Below are 24223 nucleotides of genomic sequence, written 5' to 3' on the forward strand. Positions count from 1 at the left end.
ACAATATCTGTAGTCCTTCCTGGAAAAATTCATTCCCAAGGAGTAGAAACATTGCCTTCATTTGACTCTATGGCAAAACCCGATAAGAAAAGTTGTTGTACTTCAAGTGCTTCCTCACAGTTCTCACAATTCATTGCATGAAATGCAACCTTTCCTGTTTATTGTCCCATAAACAAACGAAATAACAAATAAGTTGACTTATTTTACAGTCATGCAGGGTGGTGGTTATTTTGCAGCTTTTGTTCATGGAAAGAATATAATCTGTGTAAGGAAATAAAACAAATGACTTCAGTGGTAGTGAAACAAATAGTGCGAGCGATGGATTCAGGCAGAGTTTGATAAGTTTTTTCCTGCAGTTATTCCCAGTGTCACGGACACTAACTTCAAACGGTGCAAATGATTTAAGCCGCACCTTTAGCAAGACAGATCTGCCGCTGTGGGCAAATAATAGTGTGAGGAAGAAAGAAGGCGTAGATACAAAAGCTGGAAAACATGAACCTCATCTCACACCTTCCCTTCTTTCATCTACTTCCTCTCATAAGCTGGTATTTTGATTCCTGGATTCCTGGCAAGCTGCCCTGTTTGCAATTCAAAGACTTTTCAACAAGAGCATCTGTTTGGGTATTGTCATAAACCTGCATGCACCTCCACCCCACTCCCTTCTTCTCCCCACTTCCCCTCGCCTCCCTCCCTTTGCTACCTCTCTTTCCTCAGCCGTGTGCACTTGCATGTTTGTGGAAAAGGGGTGGAGATGGTGGGGCAGGAGGGCTTTTCCGTGACCCACAGAGTCAATGATACATAAGCCACATGACCAACTAGTCTTCTTATCCAAGGCGAGCAGGACTCACACGCACGCTGACAGACAGACCTGCGAGCTGACTTCCAGCATATTCACAGCTTCGCTGAACTTGCTGCCGTTTCTCTGAAAGAAGAAAAGAAGACACATTCACTCACAGACCTCCGTGGGAGAGCTCAGATAAAGACGTGCCTTCAGTCTTAGAGTGGCGCTGTCACACGCTGATATACAAACACAAAATTAGACAAATACACTCACGCACAGCCAGCCGCCACACACACATTCCCACAAACTGAAACACACACACAGGAGCAAACAGTCTTTCTCTCTTTCTTTCTCGCTCAGCTGCTCTCTCCCTCTCTCTCCCCCTCCCATCCACACACACACACACACACACACACACACCACTACAGTATATCAGCGAGTGACTTGCAGAGAGCCAGAGGGGAGTGCAGAAATGAATGTGAAGATCCTGACGCTGGTGATTGTGCTCTTGGTGTCTCTGCTGTGTTCTGCCAGTGCTGGTGAGTACAGGAGAGGCCAGCCTTGTCGCTTGTCCTCTCCCTCTACCTTCTGCTTCTTTCTGTTTGCGTTCGGCTTGTGCAGGCAGCTGTAGTTGATCAGTTACCCAGTATGGTAAGCCTTGTGTGGGCTCTAAAAGGCAGGAATATCAGCACCTGGTTTTATACAGTACTGCACTGCAGTGGTTATACTGTCTGCTATTGTACTGCCGTAGCTTTTATGGTAAACTTGAATGTGGTCTCTAGGTTAGATGGATCATTTTCCTCCCTGCCTCACCTCGATGTGCGCTTGTAAGACTTGGAGATGAAGTGTGAGGATGGTTTTATTGATGGATACTAATGTGTTGAGCTATTCCTGAATGATAGATATGCTGGATATATGGGTGACTGCTGTGGCTGTTATGAAATGCAAGATATGCATGGCACATGTTCTCTAAGGTTGAGTGAACTTGATTAATTTGTGGCTTGATAAACTCCATCTGACTCAAGTGCTATTATTACATGACTGTGATTGTGCAGCACCTATAGATGCAGGTGTGCCTCCTGTGGTGATGATAATGAAGACTGTAATTGTTGTACGCATCGATGAGGGGAACACAGATCCCAGATGCATGGATTGTCTCCAGAGGGACTCAGTCCTGACGCCCTGTGACAGTAAAATTCCGTTAAGTGCTGCTGCATCTCTGGAGCCATTGTCAGACTAGTCATCTATTCCACTGTGAACCTAAAATGCCAGTTATTTGTAGCAAAAACATTGACTTGGGACAAACATACAGAGACAAGCATAGTCTCTCTGGTGGCTGATGGGAGGAAATGAGTTCTGAGAAATGTGCTTGTGGGGCCAGTTTGGAGACTGATGGGCAATCTGCAGCTGTGATGCAGGTAACATTGTGGTGTGAAAAAACAACAGTTTGGCCTGTGTAAATGTCTAGACTATTCTTGGGATTATCACCTACCTACAAACTATAGTTGCTAAGAAAACACACAGGCAGGCTGTGTTTATATTCTATGCATGTGGAAGATGCTTTATTGACATAATGTGGTTGGACATAGACCATTTATTAGATGATTTAGCAAAGACTGTGATGTATATCTAAATATCTTGTAAGATACAGGCCGATGTGTATGTGAAATAAGATTCTTTATAGGCTATGTATCACTAGGTGTTTTATACCCTGGCTATGAGATGCTGTGTAGACTTAATGCTTGCACAACATTGTCTACTCTGTGTATCGATCCATGGCTACAGCACTCAAAGCTCCCATGCTCCCCAGCACATTCGTTACAGCGACATGCTATTTTTGTCTGAGGCTTCCAGCACATGAGTAAATGGGAAGCAATTATCTAGCATCATAGTCGGTGTCGCTTTTCACGCCCTGCGTGTGGCTAAGCATGTTCCACGCCTGAGAGCCCACCGTGCTATCAACGATGGGGAAAACAAGGCTCCTGTACCTCACGCTTTCATGGGAGCTCATCCTCCTGAACGGTCAAGTCATGTCGCTTATGCGCCTATCTGTTCCCTGGCTGCCACTGTAGTATTGGAGCGGATGAAAGAGAAATGGAGTGAAAGAGAGGCAGGGATGCAAGTGTGTTGCGGCGTTGATGGGTGTGGGGAGGGATGCTAGCTGGAGTGTGCCTGCGTAGCACAAGCCTCTGCTACAGTATGCGCTGTCGCGGGAAGGTGTCGGAAGAGACTCTGCATGTAGGCAGTGGGTGTGAAGCCTTTCATCTTGAGACAAATGCTTTTCCCGTTCAGTGGGCTTTTTCTCTCTCAGGCATCTGTGTGTGTACATGTGCGTCTGAGAAAGAAGAAATACACTAAGAGTGAGACGAGGAGAGCATGTGTGTGTGCATGTAGAACTGGATCTGACTTATATAGGGTGGGGAAGTGTAAATGTGTGAGCTTTACTTAAATATATGAGAGCAGATGCATATTTACGAACTCTAGCGCAACAGGCAATTCACTCAACATAAAGCTACTTACAATATTCATTCAGGACACTAAATGAGCTGCTGAGGCCTTCTCTATGTAATATTAGCGTCCTTTAGCAGCACACTTCAATTACCCATCCTTGAAAAGCACTCTGGCTCAAGAGTGGGCTCCAGCTTTGGACATGTGGTATCCATAATTCATCCTGCGGCCGATCACTCTTCCTCCCTCTGTGAAAGTCTTGTGGCATATAAACAGAGCTCATTCTCAAAACATGTCTGTCACAGTCATTCGCAAGATATCAAAGCTTCACTTTTCTCTGCAATGGAAACACCCTTTCAGTCTTCGCTTAAAGACACGCAGCATAAAAACAATAGCAGCTGGCTCAGACATGCACACACACTCACCCATGCACGCATAGGCCTATACGCAGGTGCAGTTGTGCAGCCTGGATGAACAGGTGAGGTTGTGGTGACTGTAAGTGGGGCTCCAGGCCCATATCAGAGAGATTATCTGGGAGAGAAATCGTCTGCTTGGGAAGAGGGTGATTTTATGAGAGCTGTCAGCAATGCTATTATTCCATACCAAAGTTTGATGTATTGTTCGGGCTAGCTGCTCTGTGGCACCAGCATGCATACACACTACACCCAGTCTTGCTCAGATGCTTAACCAAGTGCTGCAGGTCAAAGTACAGCTTTTGCAAGGAGAACCAAAATGCATGCATCCCCTATTAAGAGGCTGGTTAGGTCTTAATATTTTGTGAAATAACATACACAGGTGTAAATCAACCTTAACACTCAAGCTTTGACTCATAATTCCCAGTTTTTGTAATGTAAAGAAGGTGTTTATGCCCACGGACGTAATTACGGTGGCTGTGGAGAAAAGAAAAGCAGCTAAACTTTTCCAGATGTCCAGAGATAACACAATAACCAGTGGGAAAACAGTTGTATCGAAGAGGAAGCAGCAGTGAGGTTAAGGAAGGATTACAGTAAAATCACACTGCTTTTTTTTTAGGCACAGGAGCTTGTGAGGACCGGCGGGGTTTATATTACACACACTACTCAACACACCCACAGGGTCAGATGAAATCCGTTTCACGGAGAACCTGGATTTCCTTGTGTTGCAGTCTTACAGGGAATTAGAGTCAAAAACCTGCAACATCACTGGAGTTTGTCCACTGCAGACAGAAGCAATCCATAAGTTCAAGATTCTTCTCTTGATGATGAGTCTCTTTTTATATGCTCTGTTGGTTTTGATAGTGGCACCAGAACTACATCTTTATAATAAACACTATACAGTGTATTCATGCTGGCTATAGTTTATCCTGTGGTAGCTGGTACTTTAATGTTTCTGCCCCTAATATGCTACGTTCATGTCTTATGGTGAGACTGATTAAATACATTGGAGTAGCCTTGGGAATAGGAATGACTTCCTATAGAATCCAGAAACCAGATAACAAGGGTTTCCACCTTCTTCTCATTCTGTTGACAATGTGTAAGTGAAGTGTGGTCAGTTCTGCAAAAGCTAAAACTCATTTTGCTTCAATGTGACTAAGTGCCTTGGTTTAGCAAGTATTTAACCAAATAGAGGCACAACTATGAAAAATTTTTAGTACTTTGAATTATCCCGATCACGCAACATTATAAAAAGATCAAATTTGATCTGGTCCATGAAAACTGTAACCTAAGGTTCATGACACGCAACTTTCTGGAGACTGTGGAAAGGTGATTTTTAAAAGGCTATATGTGATAAACTATTTCACATCTGTATAATATCACCCAACAAGCCTGGTGAATGACACCCACTAATAACGGCCGTAGGGTGGGAGTTAACGAAGAGATTTAGAGAAAAATCATAGCTCATTTGGTAGGGATATAAGGCTAACCTTTGGGCTAACAGTCTCCAGGGAGCTCAACTGTTGAAGACTTTGGCATATGTGACTGCTGGGCTGCTGTAATGTAATTCAGAACCCTTTGAATGAATAAATCTACTCACTTAGATCTTCCCTTGAGATCAAATCTAGTGAAGGGGAAAAAAAGCAAAGGGGGAGTAAAAGACAGTCCAAGGGGGCAGAAAAATGAAAGACTGACAGGAAGAGAGTTTGTGTGAGCTTTCCAGTGATGGAAGCCACAGCTACATCCTAAAAGTGAGTGATCTGGTCAGTTTTTACTCAATTCATCTGTGAAATAATCCATATTTGCATCTGCAAAAACATGTCTGCTCAGTTACTCTTGCTTCCTTTCCTTATGTCCATTGTAGCTCAGACCCCCCTCTGAGTTTTGAGGGCACAATCCCTCAGGTTTGGTTGAGGGGCAGTGGGGCTGTGGAAGGGGGTCCTGTGTTAACCAGAGCTCATGTGATCACCAGACCCTATCCTCAGGCCCGGGGCCCTCCTTACAACTTAATTAGAGCCAGATATTTTTTTAGAAACAGCTCTGTTTTCCACCAGCGTCCAATATTAAAGTGATTTATGACTCCTTTTTTAAACATTAAGTGTTACATTTATGGTGGTTGTACCGGCAGATCAGATTCCTGATCAAAATCTGAGTGGACATTTTTATTAACGGGCTGCCAGACCACAGAAAAAATATTGTGGTCTTTAGGAATCCAGGTGCTTTAATTACTTTCATGCTCAATTTGTAGGAACCCAGAATAGGAAAATATGACCTCTTTATATTACCTTGGAGATGTCGTTTGCGGTAGAAATTCATTCTTCAGCAGCTATGTGAGTATGAAGAAGTAGAAGTGAATTACACTGAAATATCAAATAAATATAGTTAATGGTATTGTCGCTATTAATGTCAAACTTCTACAGGGCCCATCATGGATCAGTGAGATTTCATAGATGGTTAAAAGTGCTTCACAGCTGGCTGTTGTTAAGCTTTCCTAAGTAAGATGAGGGATTTCAGTGCTGTGAAGATGGCAGTGTGGACTGGAGCTACAGAGGCATAGCAGGACTTAGTAGATGTTGGGTTCATTTAGTGATGCCCCCACTGGGGTCTGCCTAAACTTGAAGCCTTAGGCATCAGGATGTGTATGTCGCCCTTATTCTCAGAGAATTATGGGATGTGGTGATACACCTCATGCAGTTTCCAACTGTCGTACCTTATGTTCTAGTTTTAAATTAAATTGAAAATGGGAAATGCATAGTATCCTCCATCTTCCTCACAACTGGGTCCCTTCTGTGACAACATAGACATCATTCATTTATGAAATCATGCATTATTCATCACAATCGCTCTGTCTTTGATCACAACTGTTATTTTCCCTAGGAGACTATTTCACACATACACTTAAATGCTGGTCAATGAAGTGATCTGCCTCTGACTAATAGCATGGATCTCCCCACATACTGTTTTCTGGATCAGGACAGGGCCCCTTGCTGTGTCCCTCTGTCTTTTTCACCAAGGAGGTGAGGCCTCCCTGCACTCAGAGCCCCTGAACACAAACAGATGTTTGTAAAAATAGAAGAGCAAAACAATACTGTATATGGAATTCATAAACATGCATCGGCATCAGGCAAACAGTTTATCCTCTCCCTCCGGACACAGCAGCCTAATAAACACTTATCTTCAGCTCACCTGCAGCAGTCTGCAGCTCAGCCTGTCAGTAAAAGTCTTTACAATTCTTCCTGCCTCACTAAATATGTATGACGAAATTGCTTATCAGGTTTTATTGCATTCCCTTTCACCCAGAGATGCTTTTTTTTCATTATGCACGACATGCTAAACTTATCAGTAATAAAATAAAATGTAGTTTTATTTTATTACTAAAAATGTAGTTTTTGTAAAGCTGCTGCAAATCAAAGCAAAACAGTGTACCATTAAAATAGGAAGAATGACTGATATTTTAAAGAAATTCCATTCATCTTTGTTTCAGTTTAACTTCATCTCTTGTTAGATAAAAACATCAGTTATTTCTGTATGTTGTTATTCCAGTGGTAAAATATTATTTACACTACATGACATTTGGCTTGTCTGGCATCTGTTTTATCCAGTAAAAAGCTTGTTACAGACCAGTGTTGAGCAATAAATAAGCTTCTGTAAGACTTCCAGGGATATTGTGGCCATGTTGTAATTTTGGGTTATAGCTGTGCATGATTTAAGGATTTTGTGCAATGCAGGGAAACAATTCAACTCTCTATATTAGGTTAAACATAGGTTAAATTACTTTACACGGGATTTACCATATCTTTTACACATATCTCCAAACACAACAGTATCTCCAATGGGGCCAGGAGGTGATAATAGCTTGGTCAGAAACCTTATATCCATTTAAACTCTAAGTGTCTGAGTTATTGTTTTGTCCTCTTTTGTCTGGTTGAGAGGTAACGCACTCTGATGCAATGCTGCTGCTATTTTCCTTTTAATAGTACAGTGTATGCTACGGGGAGAGATGATGCTCCCCAGGCTTTAAAAGCTGCAGTGAACCCTGTCTTTCTGTTTTTATTTTTTCTCTTTTTCCCACATCTCAAATGGAAGAAGCCGCTCAGGTTCACAGCATGGGGGTTGATGACACAGGAAAGGGAGGGGCTGTGTTTCACATCTGATTAGTGTGTCCATGGAAACGGATGGTTGGAGGATCCCTTTGCCCTTGACAAGCAATCTCTGGAGATTGGGGCAACAGTTGGTATCCTTACCTACTGTACCTGCCATGTGCTGTGAGTTTAATCTCGCCGCTGTTAACGGAAACAGCCACACCAGCATCTCTGCCGCTCCTGCCCTATGCTGTTTGCCACATCCAGTGGAGAGTTGTGAATGGAAATTTCCCATCAGACTTATTTCATGTTTGCATCTCACACAGCTCATATTCAGTAGATTCCAACCTACAGTAACCTTGTAGCCACAAATTCACCTCTTCAACTGGAGTGGGATAGTGAATAAACCAACAGGCAGTCAAGTGGGGATGGGAGTCAGTGGCTTCATTAGCTGTCTCAATGCTGCTGCATGGCCCTTTGAACTCACAGAGCTCTGATCATAGCAGAGTATGCAGTCTCACACCTCATCATTTCATGCACTCTCTAACTCAGGAGCATATAGCACCACGCTTCACAGGCAGCTGGCTTACTCAAAGGGACATCTGTAGAAAGTCAGAAGCCACAGGGCTGCACAGTTTGTTTTTAATTAGCTCTGAAGCTGCACTGAGTGTGGGGGGCTAACTTGCAGAGCAGGGTGGACAAGGGGTTAAGCTTAAAAGCTGCAGTAATGGGAGCAACTTTTCATGCACTTTGGTTTCCTCACTGGATTTTGTGTTGACAAAGCCAGCCTTCAGCTCAACCACAAGCCTTGCATTATCACACAACAACAATGCTGCATATCAAACAGTCCCAACAGAAATGGGAGAAAAAGTGCTCTTGACCAAAACAAACCCCCCTCCTCCCTGAGAGGATCACTCAGATGCAAAGTGTGGTGGTCCATAGAAGAGGCTGCAAACATCACACACACAGTCAAAGGGCTGATCGTGCATTCAGACTCTGTACTGTGAAATTTGTAAATTGAGAACCTGGTTGATATCAGCTGACAATGTCATTCTTTTTGCTCCAAACTGAGCACCATTCACAGCGGCTGCCATGGTAACATGGACTGAAAGTCGGCGAGCAATTGGTACCAGTTTATACCAAGGCCCAGACTTACTGGTGGAAGAACAATAAGCAGTATTTCTGAGAGTAAATGCTGCCTTAAGAAAGATGGAAAACAAAGCACAGCTTCCTTAGTTAGGCACCTTTCCACATGTGCAGAATGAATGTGTGGGGAGGCTGTCATGCACCAAGCAAATCCGCTGCATGATGCCATAGCGTGGCTGGGGCTTATGCTAGGTTAAAAGAATGTTTGGCTTGTATCTGGCACATTTAACACAATTCATCCTTGGCTTAATAACCCTGATCCCTTAATGTGCTTATGCAGTGGGAGCATCTCTGCTCATGACATGAGTCTGTCTGGATGTGTGGGTTAGTATGTCTGAGGTAATGGCATGCTATAGAGGCATTCATTAGCTAAAGCTACTCCTCTCCTTTTAGTGAATGAAGGAGGGAAGCACATGATGGAGACAGCAGGCCTGCTCCTCCAACGTCATGGTAATAACCATGGATACACACACCAGGGTATTAATTCTCCTCTCCCACTAACACAAATATTTTTCTGTTACCCATAAATACTACACATGCAGTTAAGGTATATATTTCCCCCACTGACACAAATAATGTCTTTATCTTCACATTTCCTTGCAAGTTTTTTTTTTTTTAAATATATAAAAATGCATTTTTTAATGAATATAAAATGCTTTCATGTTAAGCTTTTGGGGCAAATTCAAAAGACTTTTAAGCATGAAAGTAAGACACTAGCTTTTACTGACAATACAGTCATGTGGCTGACGGAGGAAATTGAGCCATGATAAAAATAAAAAATAAAACAGAAACAAAGTTAACTTCAAAAGTATCAAACTTTATCAAATGTCTTGGTAATAATGCACTTTGACACAGTGGTGCTTTGAGAAAACTGCTGCTACCAGAATTTCAACATGCTTACAAAAACCATTTTAACATGTTGATTTTCAGCATTTTTACTGCCAACAATTGAATCATGATTGGATGATGTATAATGTTTACCATGATCCTTATCTTAGTTTACTCTGTCATCATTCTATATCTGCAACTCACAGGAAGGTCTTGGGTTATAAAGTAAAGTACCAGATAATACAGCGATTATTATTTTCTAAGCTTATTGGAACAATACAATTTATGGCAATTGATCCAGGTAATATTAGCTGGAAATCATGAATCTCAACACAAAAATATGTTGAAGTTTATACACCACAAGATAAGCCATTGGATCCCCAAAATTTTCTCTCGTGGGCACCATTAATGTTGATAAGTCAGCCATATACTCATATGGTTTAGTCTGGCCTGATATCACCATAGCTTAATAGCTTAAAAAAATCAACATATGTAGCTTTAAGTGCATCTCTTTGGTCAAGAGGTTTGATGCACTAAGACAAAGTAGAAACTAAGAGAGCTAGCACTTCTCAGTTCAGTACACACCCATTCCCATTCTCCAAGCTATTTGTTTACATTTCAAGATACATCCATAGAAAATGCAGCGAGCAGGACGCAGGTGACAGATAATTGATGTAGCAACTGTGACAAAACACACAGAGCAGAGATTAGATCTGAAAAGCTCATCCAGCCATGAAAATGGATCTATCAAATTGAACGCAACGGTTTCATGATGGCTGTGATGAGTGATGAACAAGATGAGTAAACAAACAGATAAAATTCAACAGGACAACAAATCAATTTGCACTGACAAAGAAAATTAAACACAGCTGGGAATAAATTTTGGTTGCCATTCTTCAATGTGCATGTTTATATTTGATGTTTCTGATAAACACAACCCCTTGTGTACTTGTTGCTGTAGTTAGACTCCAAGGCTGGCATAGTTTAATCTCTTATGTCCTAGTGGAAGAAAAAAACATTATGCTGCAGCTGCATTTACACGTGCACACATTTGTTATGTGGTTGTTTTGGCAGTCAATAAACACAAATCTCCTTTAAAACTATTAATAAGCAGCTCCAGCCCATTTGCCATGCTGTGTTCCCGCACTGACACATCACTGTGATATATAGTTTTCTCTTGCCAGCTATGAGGGCAGCTGATGAACTTGGCATTGAACCAGAGGACAGCAATTTCTCTTCTCTCCTCTGGCTAGATGGACAAGGAGAAGATGTATATCTCTCCAGACTCCGCTGATGGACTGCTGCAGAATCAACAAGGATAAACTGTCAGTATTCCACTCGCCGCTGGGCCATGATAAGACAGAGAGCAGACTATCTGAAAAAGACAGCAAAACAGATATCACCTCAGGAGATGGTGAAACTAGGACGGGGAAATAGGGAGCAGCCATGCAGCTATTCATCATTAGTTTGGAAACTGGCCAGTTTGTGACATTGTCATCTACTCTCTTCTCTGGATGACCACTTCTACTTCTCCTCTTCTGGCCACAGCTACTCCTCTCCTGTTAGAAGAGGTAGCAGCAATCACAGAGCATTCCTGAAATTCCCCCTTTATTAAACTTTAATTAGGGAATCACCATGTCAGGGAAGATGTGCTGAGACCTGGTGGGAAGAGGGCAAACCTGAGGTCCCAAGGTCACCAGAGGAAGGTGTAAGATGCTTATTATTGTGGGACATGTGTTATCTGGCCATTTTACTGTTTTACCAGCTGAACGCAAACATGGAAATCTCTCATGGGAAAAGATCAGACGTGAAACTACAAAGACTGGATCCAATTTCAGAGCAATAAGATAGCAGAGATATCTTTGTTTATGGAGATGAAATGTGCTTTATCCAGCGATGAACCTGCCATGGAGACAATCAAAACATCTTACTCAGAAGCAACAGATGCTACCACATTCAATCTATATGTATTCCACCACAGATGGTCCAGACACAAAGCTAGCAGTTGATGTAACGGTCACATTGAGACGCTTTCCATACAGGCTGCAAGACTTAATCTATACTGCCAGTGTTATCACCGGGGCCTGGCTTATTTTTAGCAGCTTTCATTACACTTTTCTCTCCTGTAGCCAGATAGGATAGGTTGAGGTTTGTCAGTAGAATCATGAGATGTTCTCCCTTCAAACCCCAGTGTTATGTGCTGTGGCTGACAGCTTGCCATGGCAGGAGACATCTAAATTGTCTCATTATGGACCTGGGTTATGACAGGCTGAGCCACCCAGAGAGGAATAGCAGATGAGTTGTGTGAGCTGAGGTACAATTACTCCACCAACTTGCACTTCTGCGTGTGTGTGTGTGTGTTAGTGGGTGTTTGCATGTGTGTGTGCGTGCACAGTGACTCGGTGCTTCATGTGTTTGCAGCACTTGGTAAAGTAGACCTTCACTCAAAGCTAAGCTGCAGTTTGTTGTATTTGGTTCAGGTGTCACCGTTGGAAATATAAGGCTTTATGCAAATTGCTTGCTGGATATATATATAAAAAGTGTCTCTAAGCTACTCTCCAACCTATTTCCAAAGTTGACAAAAGTGTGCTCATCTTTTCAGTTCTGACCATTTTCTTCACTTCACGGGGGATTCGGATGGGGGTGAAGAAAAGAAAAGAGGCAGTTTTTAGTTTTTCACAAAAGTTTTCTTCCATGTAGAACTGAATTCAACTGCAGGTGAAATGCTGAATGAATTATTTGTTTTGAAGCCCTCTGACATTCTTGTGTTTCTGTGTGTTCTGCATGTAAATGAAGAGGGTGTTTCTGGGGCAAATGGGGAGAAACAGGACCCCTTTTAATACTTCTGTTAGCCACAAAATCTGCTCAAACACAGCGAGTATTAACATTCAAGCCCGTGGATTTAAGAAAAAATGAGCTGATGCCTTTAGAATGTGTGAAGGTCTCATTCAGTGTGTATTTAGAACAATAACAAGAGGATAACGTGCTGCTTAGTGCTCTTAGGGGCAAAGATGTGCTTTAGATGCAGAAATATGCAACCAAGATTTTCGCTGCTGCAAATTAATTAGTCAAACGTTAGCCCACAAAATATACTTTGTAATATGCTTGCGGAAGAAGATTAGTGTGGAAGTGGAACTTGAGATGTCTGGCATTTCAGGGATATACACCGAAAACATTCAACAAGCTGTCTAGCTCTTTCATGCTGTTCAACATTATTCAAATCTGAAAGCCTGAAGACATTTTCAAAGGTTGTCATTTTAAAAAAGTCTTCTTGCAGCCACAGCTGAAGGTCTTTAGTTGATAAAGGCTGAATTTGCCTTTCTTCCAACTGTGTTTTCAATTCTGCACTTGAGGAAAGTTGCCATCTATTCAAAGAAATCGATCTTATCTTTGAGAGAAGCATGAGGGTTTTAAATGCAGCAGACAGGTTTTAGTAACAGCCCATAAAACCTTAGTCAGGCGACATCCTCAGGGTCACAGCTGTGACTTGTTCATTTAACAGCATTTAATATCACAACTCACATCAACTGATGAAAAGTGTCTGAAGGAAAGTGCAAACCTGGCATTATCACAGCTTTTCTAAGCTGCTCAGCTGCAGTCCTCAGTACACTTTTTGCTTTTACAAGTTTTCTGCAGTCAACTGGCTGACTTATCTTAAGCTGTGTCCTCACCCAAGCTCTCATAAAGCTGAGGAAGGTCATTCCCTGGGGAATTCTAAAAATGGTGCCAGTCTCTCTTAGGGGAGGACCCGGGAATGTCATGACCTCATGTGAGTAATGTCAATCAGCTTTTTGAGGGGAGATACAAAAAGAAAAGAGAAAAGTTGGAAGTTTGCCTCTGAAGGAATCATTGTCTCTGAGATTAAATCAGAATCACTGGTCATTGTTATTTAGGAAAGTCAAACATGTGCACTGTTTAAGATGCAGCAGGATCTCAGGAGTAATCTATGTTAACTTAAGAATGACCCGATGAGACTAAATTAAAGCCTAAACTATAAATTAGAGGCATGAAGTGTAAGGATGCAGTTCATTTGTGTGGTGTAGTGTAAGACAGTATGGAACTGAGTTAAAAGAGATGTAAGACCCTGTATTTTTGGAGTCTGACCCATACTATGGACATAAAGTCACAAAAAATTTACTTTTCAGTGCCTCTTCAATCACGGGTATGCATCTCTACTTTAGTTGATTGTTTTTGTTTGAGATTCATTGATTCCAATCATAGTTTCATCCCTGTATAGGTGGTTGATTCATTTTTAACCACTTTCACAAGAGGTCCTAGGTGGCTTTTACTCAAATTTCACTGGACTAAAGAACAGGGCGTAATGTGAAAGATCACCCATATTAAATATCACATTACAAGTAAAGATATGCTGCTAAACATTTTTGTTTGAGATAGGTTGAGAGGTCACAGAGACACTTGGGGTGGACCAAACCATGTGGAAAAGGAGGGCTTAAAGGGATCAGGCCACACTTATTGAGAGATGACTAAAAACATCTGGGATCACTCTCAAACACACGCATACTCACGCACTTAAGACATCCACATGCTCCCTGTGAGACACTCTGCTATCAAAGTCATCCTTGAGCTTCCATCAAATCCTGCGACAAGTTGCACCGCCACACGGTTTGATGTTATGTGGAGTTTGTAATCTCAAGGGAGAGTGACGGAGACATGAGACATGAGGGTTTGAGTTTCTCTCCTCTGCCAGGGCTACGTGTTTCTGCTGAGCTCTGTGTTGGACCACACTGACTTGATGAGCAGCAATGCTGGGTGGGCTTAAAGGGGCCCACACATATACTCTCACACAAGTTTATCCATACATGTCTCTTGTTTCCTCATCCATTACCAGTGTGATCCCTTTTTCGATCCTGCTACGTATTTTTCCCAAAGCAAAGATGGACTTGGCTCATGATCAAATTGTGATACCCTAGGTGGGAGAAAGTTTTGTAACACTAGCTACTGGAAACACAATTCTTGTGTGTCTCTAATTGATCTCTTCTCTGTGTGCGTCCTCCAGGTCCCATGGCCTCCACGGAGCATGGCAGAGAGCTGGAAGAGGCAGCTACGGTGAGAAAAAGGGTCCAGCAAAATCCTGCGAGAGCCGGTCAGACCCACAGACGAGGCGGCTGGAAGAGAAGACGCCCACGGCCCCGCCCCAAGGGGCCCATTCCGTTCTAGAGCAAGGTGAGTCTCTCAGTCAATGATCCGGCGATAAAACAGTCAGTGTCATGCAGTAAAATGCCTCTACCCTCAGTGGAAACTTTAGAAAAACACAATATGCCTGTCTTAGCTGTGTTTCCCCATCTGACCAGTTTTCTGTCGAGTCAGAGTTGGGCATTTCTCAAGAGAATAGGAGAAAAAGCACTTCCATATATTTAGTCATAACTGCTGACTAGGTTAGTGAGGAAACACTCTAGGATGGGGAAAATAAAGTTTATAAAAGGGATATGATGTTCAGCCCTGAAATACTTTGTTGGCAGAATCCGTTTGGATGTTTTCGATGACGAATGGCAAACTGAAAACTCTTATAAGCACCGGAAACCTAATGACCACTGCAGCCAGGCTGAACTCCATCTGAAGGATGTTATTGTTGGCACTGAGAAAAAAGTCTTAACAGATTATTGGACTGAGCCTACTAGCTAGAATGCCTTCCTAGAATGACAGAGATTGTTTTTAAATCTACGTCATTTATGTCCTAATACATTAGACAGTTATACTTAGAAACCTAACCTTTGAGTCAGTTCAGCTGGAATAAATCTTTACTCTCCATCTGATTAAGTCAATTAAAGCTCTTTCTCCAAAGATAATAATTGATAGAGTTGGGTTTCTCGGTAGAAACAATTTTCTACAGAGTTACTGTTTAGCTTGCTGTTAAATAAAACAAGATTTTATGTGAAATCTCTCAAGTCCATAATCAAAGATAATATTGTGCTTGTCACCTTTTCAAAGATTGATTTTTCTTAATACTGAACCCAAACAAATTCACTGTATTTCAGTAAAAACAGATCAAGCTTCATTGAGAAATTAAAATATACAATAGGCAATTAAATACCACAACTGATTTACAGAGCACACATGTTTAAACTCACTAATGTCAGCATGTTGCTGTGAAAGGAAGGCTACAGCAGCGCTACGACAAGTTTCTCCCAGACAGTTTGAGAGACAGGGAAAGTCGACAAGACACAATATCTCTGCAGGAGGTGACGACCATACCGCACTGACCTGCAGAGGTTACACCGTAAATTAAATCCATAGTGAGAAGAGGCTGCAGCCAGAGAGTGTCAAGGCATGGTTAATCAGTTTTAAGGAGAAGGGATCAAAGCTAAAGAAGTTTGGAAGGTCTATTCTCTAAAGCACCCTGAGAAGATTTATAACCTATAGCAAATTATGAATAATCAATGTTTATTATTGTTTTCTGTTCTGGGTTAGACCTCTTTTGAACTCACTTTTGCTTTGAATACAAGACTCTAGAGACTCATAACAAAGGTGAAAACAATGAGCAAGGACCAAGCCAGGATAGTAGCACTTGAAGGACAGGATGGGTCTTAAAACTTCCCTTCGTCTGCCAATAAAATGTGAGAATCCTCTCAGTGAGTTGAGTGTTTAGAGCTTATGTTCAGTGCCAGAATGCTGGCCACATAATGAGGGGACCTTCAGGAAGTTGTGAAGCTCTGTAAAAGTGAACGGCTCAGTGAGTCACAATGCTGTCTCTGCAAACACCACTTAAACCACAACGCGCTGAAGATTTCCTTTTTTTTTTTCCTTCTTCTTCGCTTCCCTCTCTAGCTCTCCCTCATTCTTTCTAAGTGCATAGTTCAACTAATTCAATGGGTTTTCTCCACATACTATGCCAAATCGCCCCAACTTGACCACAGTAAGACTTAGGCTATCCATTTATAGTATTTTTGGTGATTGTGCTATACCAACCTTCGGTGAGTAAAGGATCCAAAGGAAAGTCTGTACTAAAGTCTCAGTTTGATCCCACAGCCTGACTGAGAGAATTAAGTCTTCACAAGACCTGACATATAGCATCAATCTGTCCACTCTAACACATCAGCTTGAAAGGCTCTGTTCTTCCACAGGCTTCCTGCTTTCCTCTTCAGTTTGTGCTGATGGTGGGAAATCCACCTCTGCAAACAGCTGGAGATGCAGTTTGGTTGATCAAAGCTGGAGTTCAGTGGGAACATCCAACAGAGGACTGTGACTCAGACAGACTCGTGCGGACATCATAATTGACCTAAAGATAATTACTACACTGTTTATATAAAGATAAAGAACAATGATTTCCTTGACATCGTCCATCCTCCAACCCCATGCTATTTAGAAACATCACCCCATTTCAGTGTCAAAAGCAGCTCATCTTTTATTCTCTATGACACCTGAGGCAAAGTTGGATTTTTCATCCTTACACAGTCCAGATGTGAGCAACTCTGAGAAGAAAGATGGCGACCTAGGTCAACCTCTTTGAGCATCTAAGGAGCCTCAGATTAAACCATGCAATTACAACTCTTGGATCTAAGACATGCCAGTGACAGTCTTAAAGACAACAGGATATTACAGATTTAAAGCCAGAGGAAATCCCTAGTGGCCAGGAGTGTGAGAAAACTCAGTGAATGAGTTTTTTAAAGATTTTCCCATCAAAACACTGTCTGCATGTCCTCCCATACAGTCACCAAGTGATGTAGTGTGACTTCAAGGGGGCTGCTGCACTGACATCATACGAAGGAGCCAAAAGCATAAAAGGCAACAACAAACAACAATACAACTCAGAGCAGACTATAAACACCATAAATCAGTTCATGGTGCATTACATGACCACACAAAAATGCTCTCCTGAAACTAGTGCTGGCTCTTATCAGTGACTGAACCATGTTGTCTGAATCTTCTGAAATCATCACAGGAAAGAGGAAGATAAAACTCAATAGAAGATCAAAGATTTCCATTGTCAAGTCAGGCTCCAGTCCCCAGAGTGTAGTATAATGTTGGGTTTGTGTTCCACACTCAGATATACAATTGTTTTTCTGCTCCCTTTCCAATCAAAGACCATGAAATCTGGTTGGAACATGTCTGGGATAGCCTTTCTTTCGAGATGTAAAAGATAACATAGGGAACAACACAAAGAAGGCTTTAGCGAAAACTCCCTCAGGGACACCCTTGTTTGAGAGGATATTGAATGTCTGCATGGTTTGGGGAGATACCAAGATGATGATTGTACATATTCACAAAACTATTTCCTCCTTTTTCTAACTCTTGTTGCTTTGCCAACATGACATGGTTTAGTGCATAACAAGCGTCACCAGTGAGCTGTCATAATACAGACAGCTGGCAGAGCACAGAAACAGCGACACAGAACTTCGTCATGTTGCAATTTTTTGAGTTTAGATCTGATGACATAGTTGCAGCATGAACGCTGGAAAAACAGCCCAACTGTTGTCCAGGATAGCTTGCAGATACCTCCACGTGTGTGGTAGAAGTGCAATGTGTGACTGAATATCCGCTGCAGCGAGAAATGCAGTCAGGGCACAAAAATCCCAGATTCAGGCCAGACGATGTAAATATGCTGGTTTTTGGCACAAAGAAATTGAATGATTTGGTCCATTAGACATGTACGTTCTAACCCAAAAGATGGCTATTTGCTTTTTTGATGACGGATTTAAAGAGATTTCTACGTTTATCTGAAATTGGGCTGTTACTCATGAGTAGTCTGTGTGTTTTTGCAATAGACACCAGTCAGAGCACTCTCAGTTTGGAAAATCAGGGAGGAATTCTGATAGGAAAGCCATATTATTTAGCAAATCTTGTGCAAAACTGCCTTTAACAAGACATCATATCTAATCCAGGCTAAAACCAAAAATAAAAGGGCATTATTCTAGCAGATAATTTTCACTGTTTGCAGTTATTTATCCTTTTAGGTGAATGAGTGAAATAGATTCACTTTTTTATTTACTGAGCTGCAGACCGAGAGGATATTCTGATAAACAAAACACTTATCAAGCCAACACCAAGTCTAAATGACTGCATGATTTGATTTTTAGGAATAAAACAAACTGATTGCACTTTCTCTGTGTTATTTCTTGTTTTGCAGGCACTGCTTTGAGCGCCCTCCCCCAGGTTCTGATTTCTATGCTCTTCCTTTGCCATGGGGGGCCTTGCAATGAAGGGCCTACGCTTGCCCAGCCTGAAGAGTGATGTCCATAGCACCTGCTGGTTCTTCAAGCAACTCTGTCCACAAAAAATCAGGACAAGCCGCTCACCCTCAGCTCTAAGAGGAATAGGGGGCAGGGAAAAGGGGTGGGGGGGTTTCGAGTCCGAGCTACCAGACTCTATTTCTCTGTCTCTCTCTTTCTCTTTCTCCCTCACTACTTATCTATCTCTGTCTTCTCCCAAGTGATTTTCTTTTCAATTTTCCTATTATTTGCTTAATAGAGCCCAATCACAGCGATCTCCCCGAGTGTCTCACTCACTTTGCATGACATGTGGTGGAGAGGGAGCCCGGTCAAAACAATCTGAGTCTTAAACATCTGTCACCTCTCCAGGATGTGGTATTCACGTGTCTCAGATCCAATGTTACAGCAGCCGCTGATTTCATTGCTGTGTAGCCACCTAACTGCTTCACTAGTGGGTGAGGGCGCTGATCATGCAGAAGGGCAGTGTCAGTTTTAAAAGCTGACATAAGCAAAGCTCACTTAAGATACTCTGGATGTCTGCTGCGAAAAAGGAACAGAAGGTTTCGTGTTTCAAATGAACAAGCAGAAATGTCGCATCTTAATGACATTATACTCATCACTTAATTTTCATCTTTAATAGTGCTTTGTACCTCCTAATGTTAGTACGTCCACATGCAAAGTAAAGCTGGACTGAAAAGAGAGCACATGTTGTCAAAACAATTTATTCAAGTGACAGATCTATTCCCTCATTTAGGAGATTCTTTAATCCAAAGCTATTTTGGTGTTTCTGAACTCATTAACACCTTGGGGAAGGGGGAGGGTTCCTGACAAACTCAAGGTTACTGTAACAATGTCCCACCTTGAACGAGTCCTTTGACCCCAAAATCCCAATCCTGTCCCCAATCCCCAGCCTTCTGACCACATTGCTGCCCTGCGCAGCTGCTCTACACGACTGTTAACTGGCAGTGGCGGTCTGCTCCACCGACAGACCGCCTTGCCTTTTAATGAAGTGCCAAATAATAACGTTCTCCACAATGCTGCCAGGAACGGAGGAATGAAAGGTTAGGGAGAAATGAGAAACACATTACCTCTTGTTTGAAGTCTTGATACACTGATACATTATGCATTTTAAATGTTTGCGAACAGATATCCCATGTCAGACAATGTTAGCAAAGAGGAAAAGTTGAATTTGATTTTTAAAAAAAGAAGGAGCCATTTCAAAGCAAACTTCAGCTCAGTTGATATGCCACCATGATCAGCCAACCACTAGCTCTCTGGCTGATTTATATTCAGCACACGGCTGGTTTGACCCTTTTACCAATATATTTCACTGACGAAATGCTATGCCTTTCCATCATACTGGAGTATATTACTGTTTATGTTTATTTCTGTGTTATAGTTTTATTTCTTTTTTCTCAGGGTGCTGTGATAGAGGCTTGTATTAGAGCAGTCTATTTTGTGCATTTATTCAACGAAACACAAACATACAATACATTTAAAAATTATATGAGCATATTTTCGTATACTGTATCTTTACTCTCGCTCTATGTATACACCAATATAGCCATGATCTTTCCAGATTCAGTCATTTCTAATCACAATCTCCCTACATTACTTCGGATACAGTTGCCTTTCTAGTCTGCCCTTCCACAGCACAGGTGGTCGTGGCTTTGATCATTACGCTCATTAAATCCTCGAGTTAATCTTTCTCAGATGGATCTCCCCAAGGTTGGCCGGGGCCACTTAGTCTGAGCTCATTGTTAAATTGGCTTAGACTGAAACCACACCCTTCCCCCTTTTCAATCTCCAAATCCCTGCTGATTCAGTGTGTAACCATGTAACATTTTAGGACCGTGACCACCTTCTAATCATTTGTTTATGTAATAGGTGTGCAGAACAGCTTCCTGATTGCTTTGTATTCAGATTCTAGCATGAAATTTAATTTCAATCCTCTGCAATTCAATCAGCAAACTTCCTTAGTTATGTCAGTTTTGACCACTGTTAACTGGTTAACCTAGATTTTACAACAGTTTTTCCCTCTCGCCATGTCTCATGCAAATATTATGATAAAATGCAGAGTCTTCTCAGTCCCAGCATGAGAAGCCTTTATTAAGAGAGCATCTAAAATCACAGTAGTAATCCACCCAGTCAACCTCACCTTGATTAAAAATGTATTAAATCCTAGGGCACTGTGAAGTGTAATAATTTCAGTTCCACCATTATTTTTTCATACCCTCACAGACAGAGATGTAGATTTCATTAATGCTTCTCGGTAGTGAGACAGCTTTGCTCAGGATGTCTCATGTATTATTGGGGAAGATAGTGGGAAGATATGAGCTGGGGATGAAAGTTCAAAGCCGCAGGAGTTGGGATGCTGAAAGTAGACTGGGTTATGACAAGGGGTTCAAATCAATATTTCCCCATCTCAGAAGTTATTGTTACGGAGCTGAGCAACGTCTGTATCCGCACTGTTCTTCATGAATGTATCCTCACCATCTGCACCAGCCATGCTGCCCTTTCAGAGACCAGAGCAAACCAATGTTTATGAAAAGTACCCTGTTAATCTTGGTCTGGTTATCAGTTAAATCCAAAAATCAAAAGCCAAATATCCCACAGATCCAAAGCTTCTGGTGTCAACTTTTTCAAACAAGTAGACGTGGCTTTGCTCCAAGACTTCTCTGCATGGGTTTGCAAGGCTGCACTTTTGCAATTCCATTATGCTGCTGGAAAAATACACCCTGAAGACAAGAGTCTCTTGGTATGGAATGGTTTTCCAGTGTATTGTGACAATTTTCCGTCTGATTCTTGTCTAGCTGGTTGTCCAAAGCTTACTTTTTGAATACAGTGTGAAAAGCTGTATCTTTTGTGGATGTAACAAAATAGAAAAGTAGTCTGCAGCACAATATGTCGTGGACACGTGAAAGCTTTCAGGCATTTTTTTTCTTGTAGATCATAGCTCATAGCCCTCCCCTGCACATCAGGTTAATGGGCCTGGTGGTGTGGAAGGACAAGCACGTCCAGGCTCAAACTGAAATGGTAAACCAATACATTATGCTCGGGGAGCAAAACCATTTTCCTTAATGGTCTTTTCCAGCAAGGCTTACACAAGAGAAACGATTCCTATCCTCTCAATGTTTCCTCTTCAATTCCTCTTCTCTGTGACCATCACAAGGCCTGAGTAATGTTCCTATGCACTTGTTAGCATGTTTTCCTGGTAGAAGAAAAAAAGTTTATTCTGAGAACTTGACCCCTGTGTGTTTAATTATTTTTGTCCAAATGCATTTGGCAGGGAGAGTGTAAGAAGTGGGGATGAGCAGAAAAATAGATATGTTTGTGATGGAGATGAGAAGAAGCTAGAAGCAGGTTTTGAAATATTAGCTTAGCCACTGATTCCCAATAGCTATGGACACAACATTCCCCACAAAAAGTTTAAAGAAAAACACACGTTTTTTTTGTTTCTTTTTTCATCTTGTTGCCACTCTATATTCAGTTATCTACCAGACAAAACTCCTTTAATATTTACCAAACATTTCACTGATTGCAGAAACGGAGTTGGCACGCAACACATTCCATGATTCTTATCTTTTGAATCTCTAAGCCCATTAAACTGTATTATGTTGGCCTTCAGAGTGGGTGTCTGCAGGATCAAGTGGCTGATATTCAATCCATTGCATACACACTTTTCCACTGGCTGGGCAATGCAAAGGATAACTAGATTCTAACTCCCGTGAGAAATGACAATGATCTGTCATTATCTTGAAGCCTCAAAATGAGACTTCCTACACCCAGAATAGCACAGGCCCCTCCTGCCTTGATTGCGACACATTCTCCATCTATGTAACCACTGTGTCCAAGAACAGTCACATTCAGAACAATCTTAGGAGAAATGCAGTCTGTAGGCTTACATGCCATCACAACAGTGTTACTAGGTCTTAAGCAGATACCATTTGAAAGACAATGTATTACTCCTGAAACTTATATTCTGTTTATGGTGTGTGCTCATATTACTCACCAGGCCAAATGTACAGTCCCTGTCTCTGTTTTGATGTTGAACTGGGCAAAAATAAATGACATGAATAAATAAATAAAACAAGTGTATCAGAAATGGTTGAAATACTGTGTACATATTTGAACTTTTGGTTTCTAATTTATAAAAGATAAGCTTTAGCTCTTGGAGTACTTATTTTATTTTTTCCTTTCATGCGTAGCTTTGTGTTTTTATTTTCTATTTCTGTAAAGTGTGTAAATATATCTTTATGATAATAAGTAATATTAAAAATCTTATTTTAAGAAAAAAGGAGTGTCCTGTCTTTTTCTTTACATTGCTAAGTGTAAATAAAGAAATAAACACACATAAAACTTTGAGTCTACAGATATGTGCTTAGAAACAGTTTTATTTTTAGCTCAATGCTGGTGTGAGAAGTAATGCTAACAACCCATGACGCACTCAAATGTTAGTCAAAAAGTACACTGACTAGGATATGATGCTGTTCAGAAAGTTTAACTTAATATAATTTATCATAAACAGTTCATTCAATTCAATCTTGATATTTCACTGGACTGCAAACTCCATCAATTTCAAGATATTCAGTTCTATAAATAAAACGTGGGACTTCTGTTGGTGCTTGGTGAAAAGTTAGAAGCAGAAATGTCTGTACTCAATTAAAAATTCATCAATCGAACATTTGTTGAAATATATCAATCAGGATAAAAGTGGAGTATACACAAACTGATCATTAAACTCACATTATCATCCCCAGAGCCACTTTTGTCAGTCACTGACCTGATACTAAAATAAAGTTACAGTGTACATAACCTGTTATAATGTACAGCTGACGTTCAGTAAAACTGCCACCGAAACATTTGTATCGCTCTCTGCTCCAAGTAACAAGTGGCACAATCTGAAAATCAACAAGCTGACTCACAACTCTTCCATTCAGTTTGAATGCTCTGAAAAAAGAAAGCCTTTCCACTCCCTAACAGAAGTATTTGGCTACTGTGTTTACTCATAATCTGTCCAATCTTTACGTCAAACCAGTTGTTTATGTAATTTAGCCTAACAGATCCTGAGGGCGAGTTCAACACATGCAACATATCTTTTCATTTGCGCTAAGCCTAACAATAGGGTCTGCGCTCAGGGGTGCCTCGATGCTGACTATCAAGTCAAGCCAGGTTTTCCAACTCCAGATAAGAGAGTGTTCTTGTAAAAAGGACAAAGTTGCCAAAGAGAAACACATTTTAACTGAGCAAATGATATGAGGTTTGCTTCAGTTGGTTTAGTTACGTTGTTCCCAAAAGATGTGCTCAGCTGACCACCTGCATACAACAAATGCCCAGGTTTTTCTATCAACAGATCTT

At 41.4% G+C, this 24223-nt stretch overlaps 1 protein-coding gene across 1 annotated transcript; it reads left to right on the forward strand.

The window, feature by feature from the left end:
* The first annotated feature begins 815 nt into the window (after nt 1-815).
* Nucleotides 816-23162, forward strand: apln (apelin). The gene is made up of 3 exons (XM_075481722.1): nt 816-1320; nt 14716-14882; nt 18784-23162. The coding sequence occupies exons 1-2, from the start codon at nt 1254-1256 to the stop codon at nt 14874-14876; spliced, it is 228 nt and encodes a 75-aa protein (XP_075337837.1). The 5' UTR covers nt 816-1253; the 3' UTR covers nt 14877-14882; nt 18784-23162.
* Nucleotides 23163-24223: the final 1061 nt, after the last annotated feature.

Source organism: Odontesthes bonariensis, chromosome 13, assembly GCF_027942865.1.
Source record: "Odontesthes bonariensis isolate fOdoBon6 chromosome 13, fOdoBon6.hap1, whole genome shotgun sequence".
Taxonomy (NCBI): Eukaryota; Metazoa; Chordata; class Actinopteri; order Atheriniformes; family Atherinopsidae; genus Odontesthes; species Odontesthes bonariensis.

Coding starts and splice junctions, on each gene's coding strand:
- apln (XM_075481722.1), top strand. CDS start 1,254: ATGAATGTGAAGATCCTGACGCTGGTGATTGTGCTCTTGGTGTCTCTG. Junction 1,321..14,715: donor GCTGTGTTCTGCCAGTGCTG/GTGAGTACAGGA, acceptor TGCGTCCTCCAG/GTCCCATGGCCTCCACGGAG.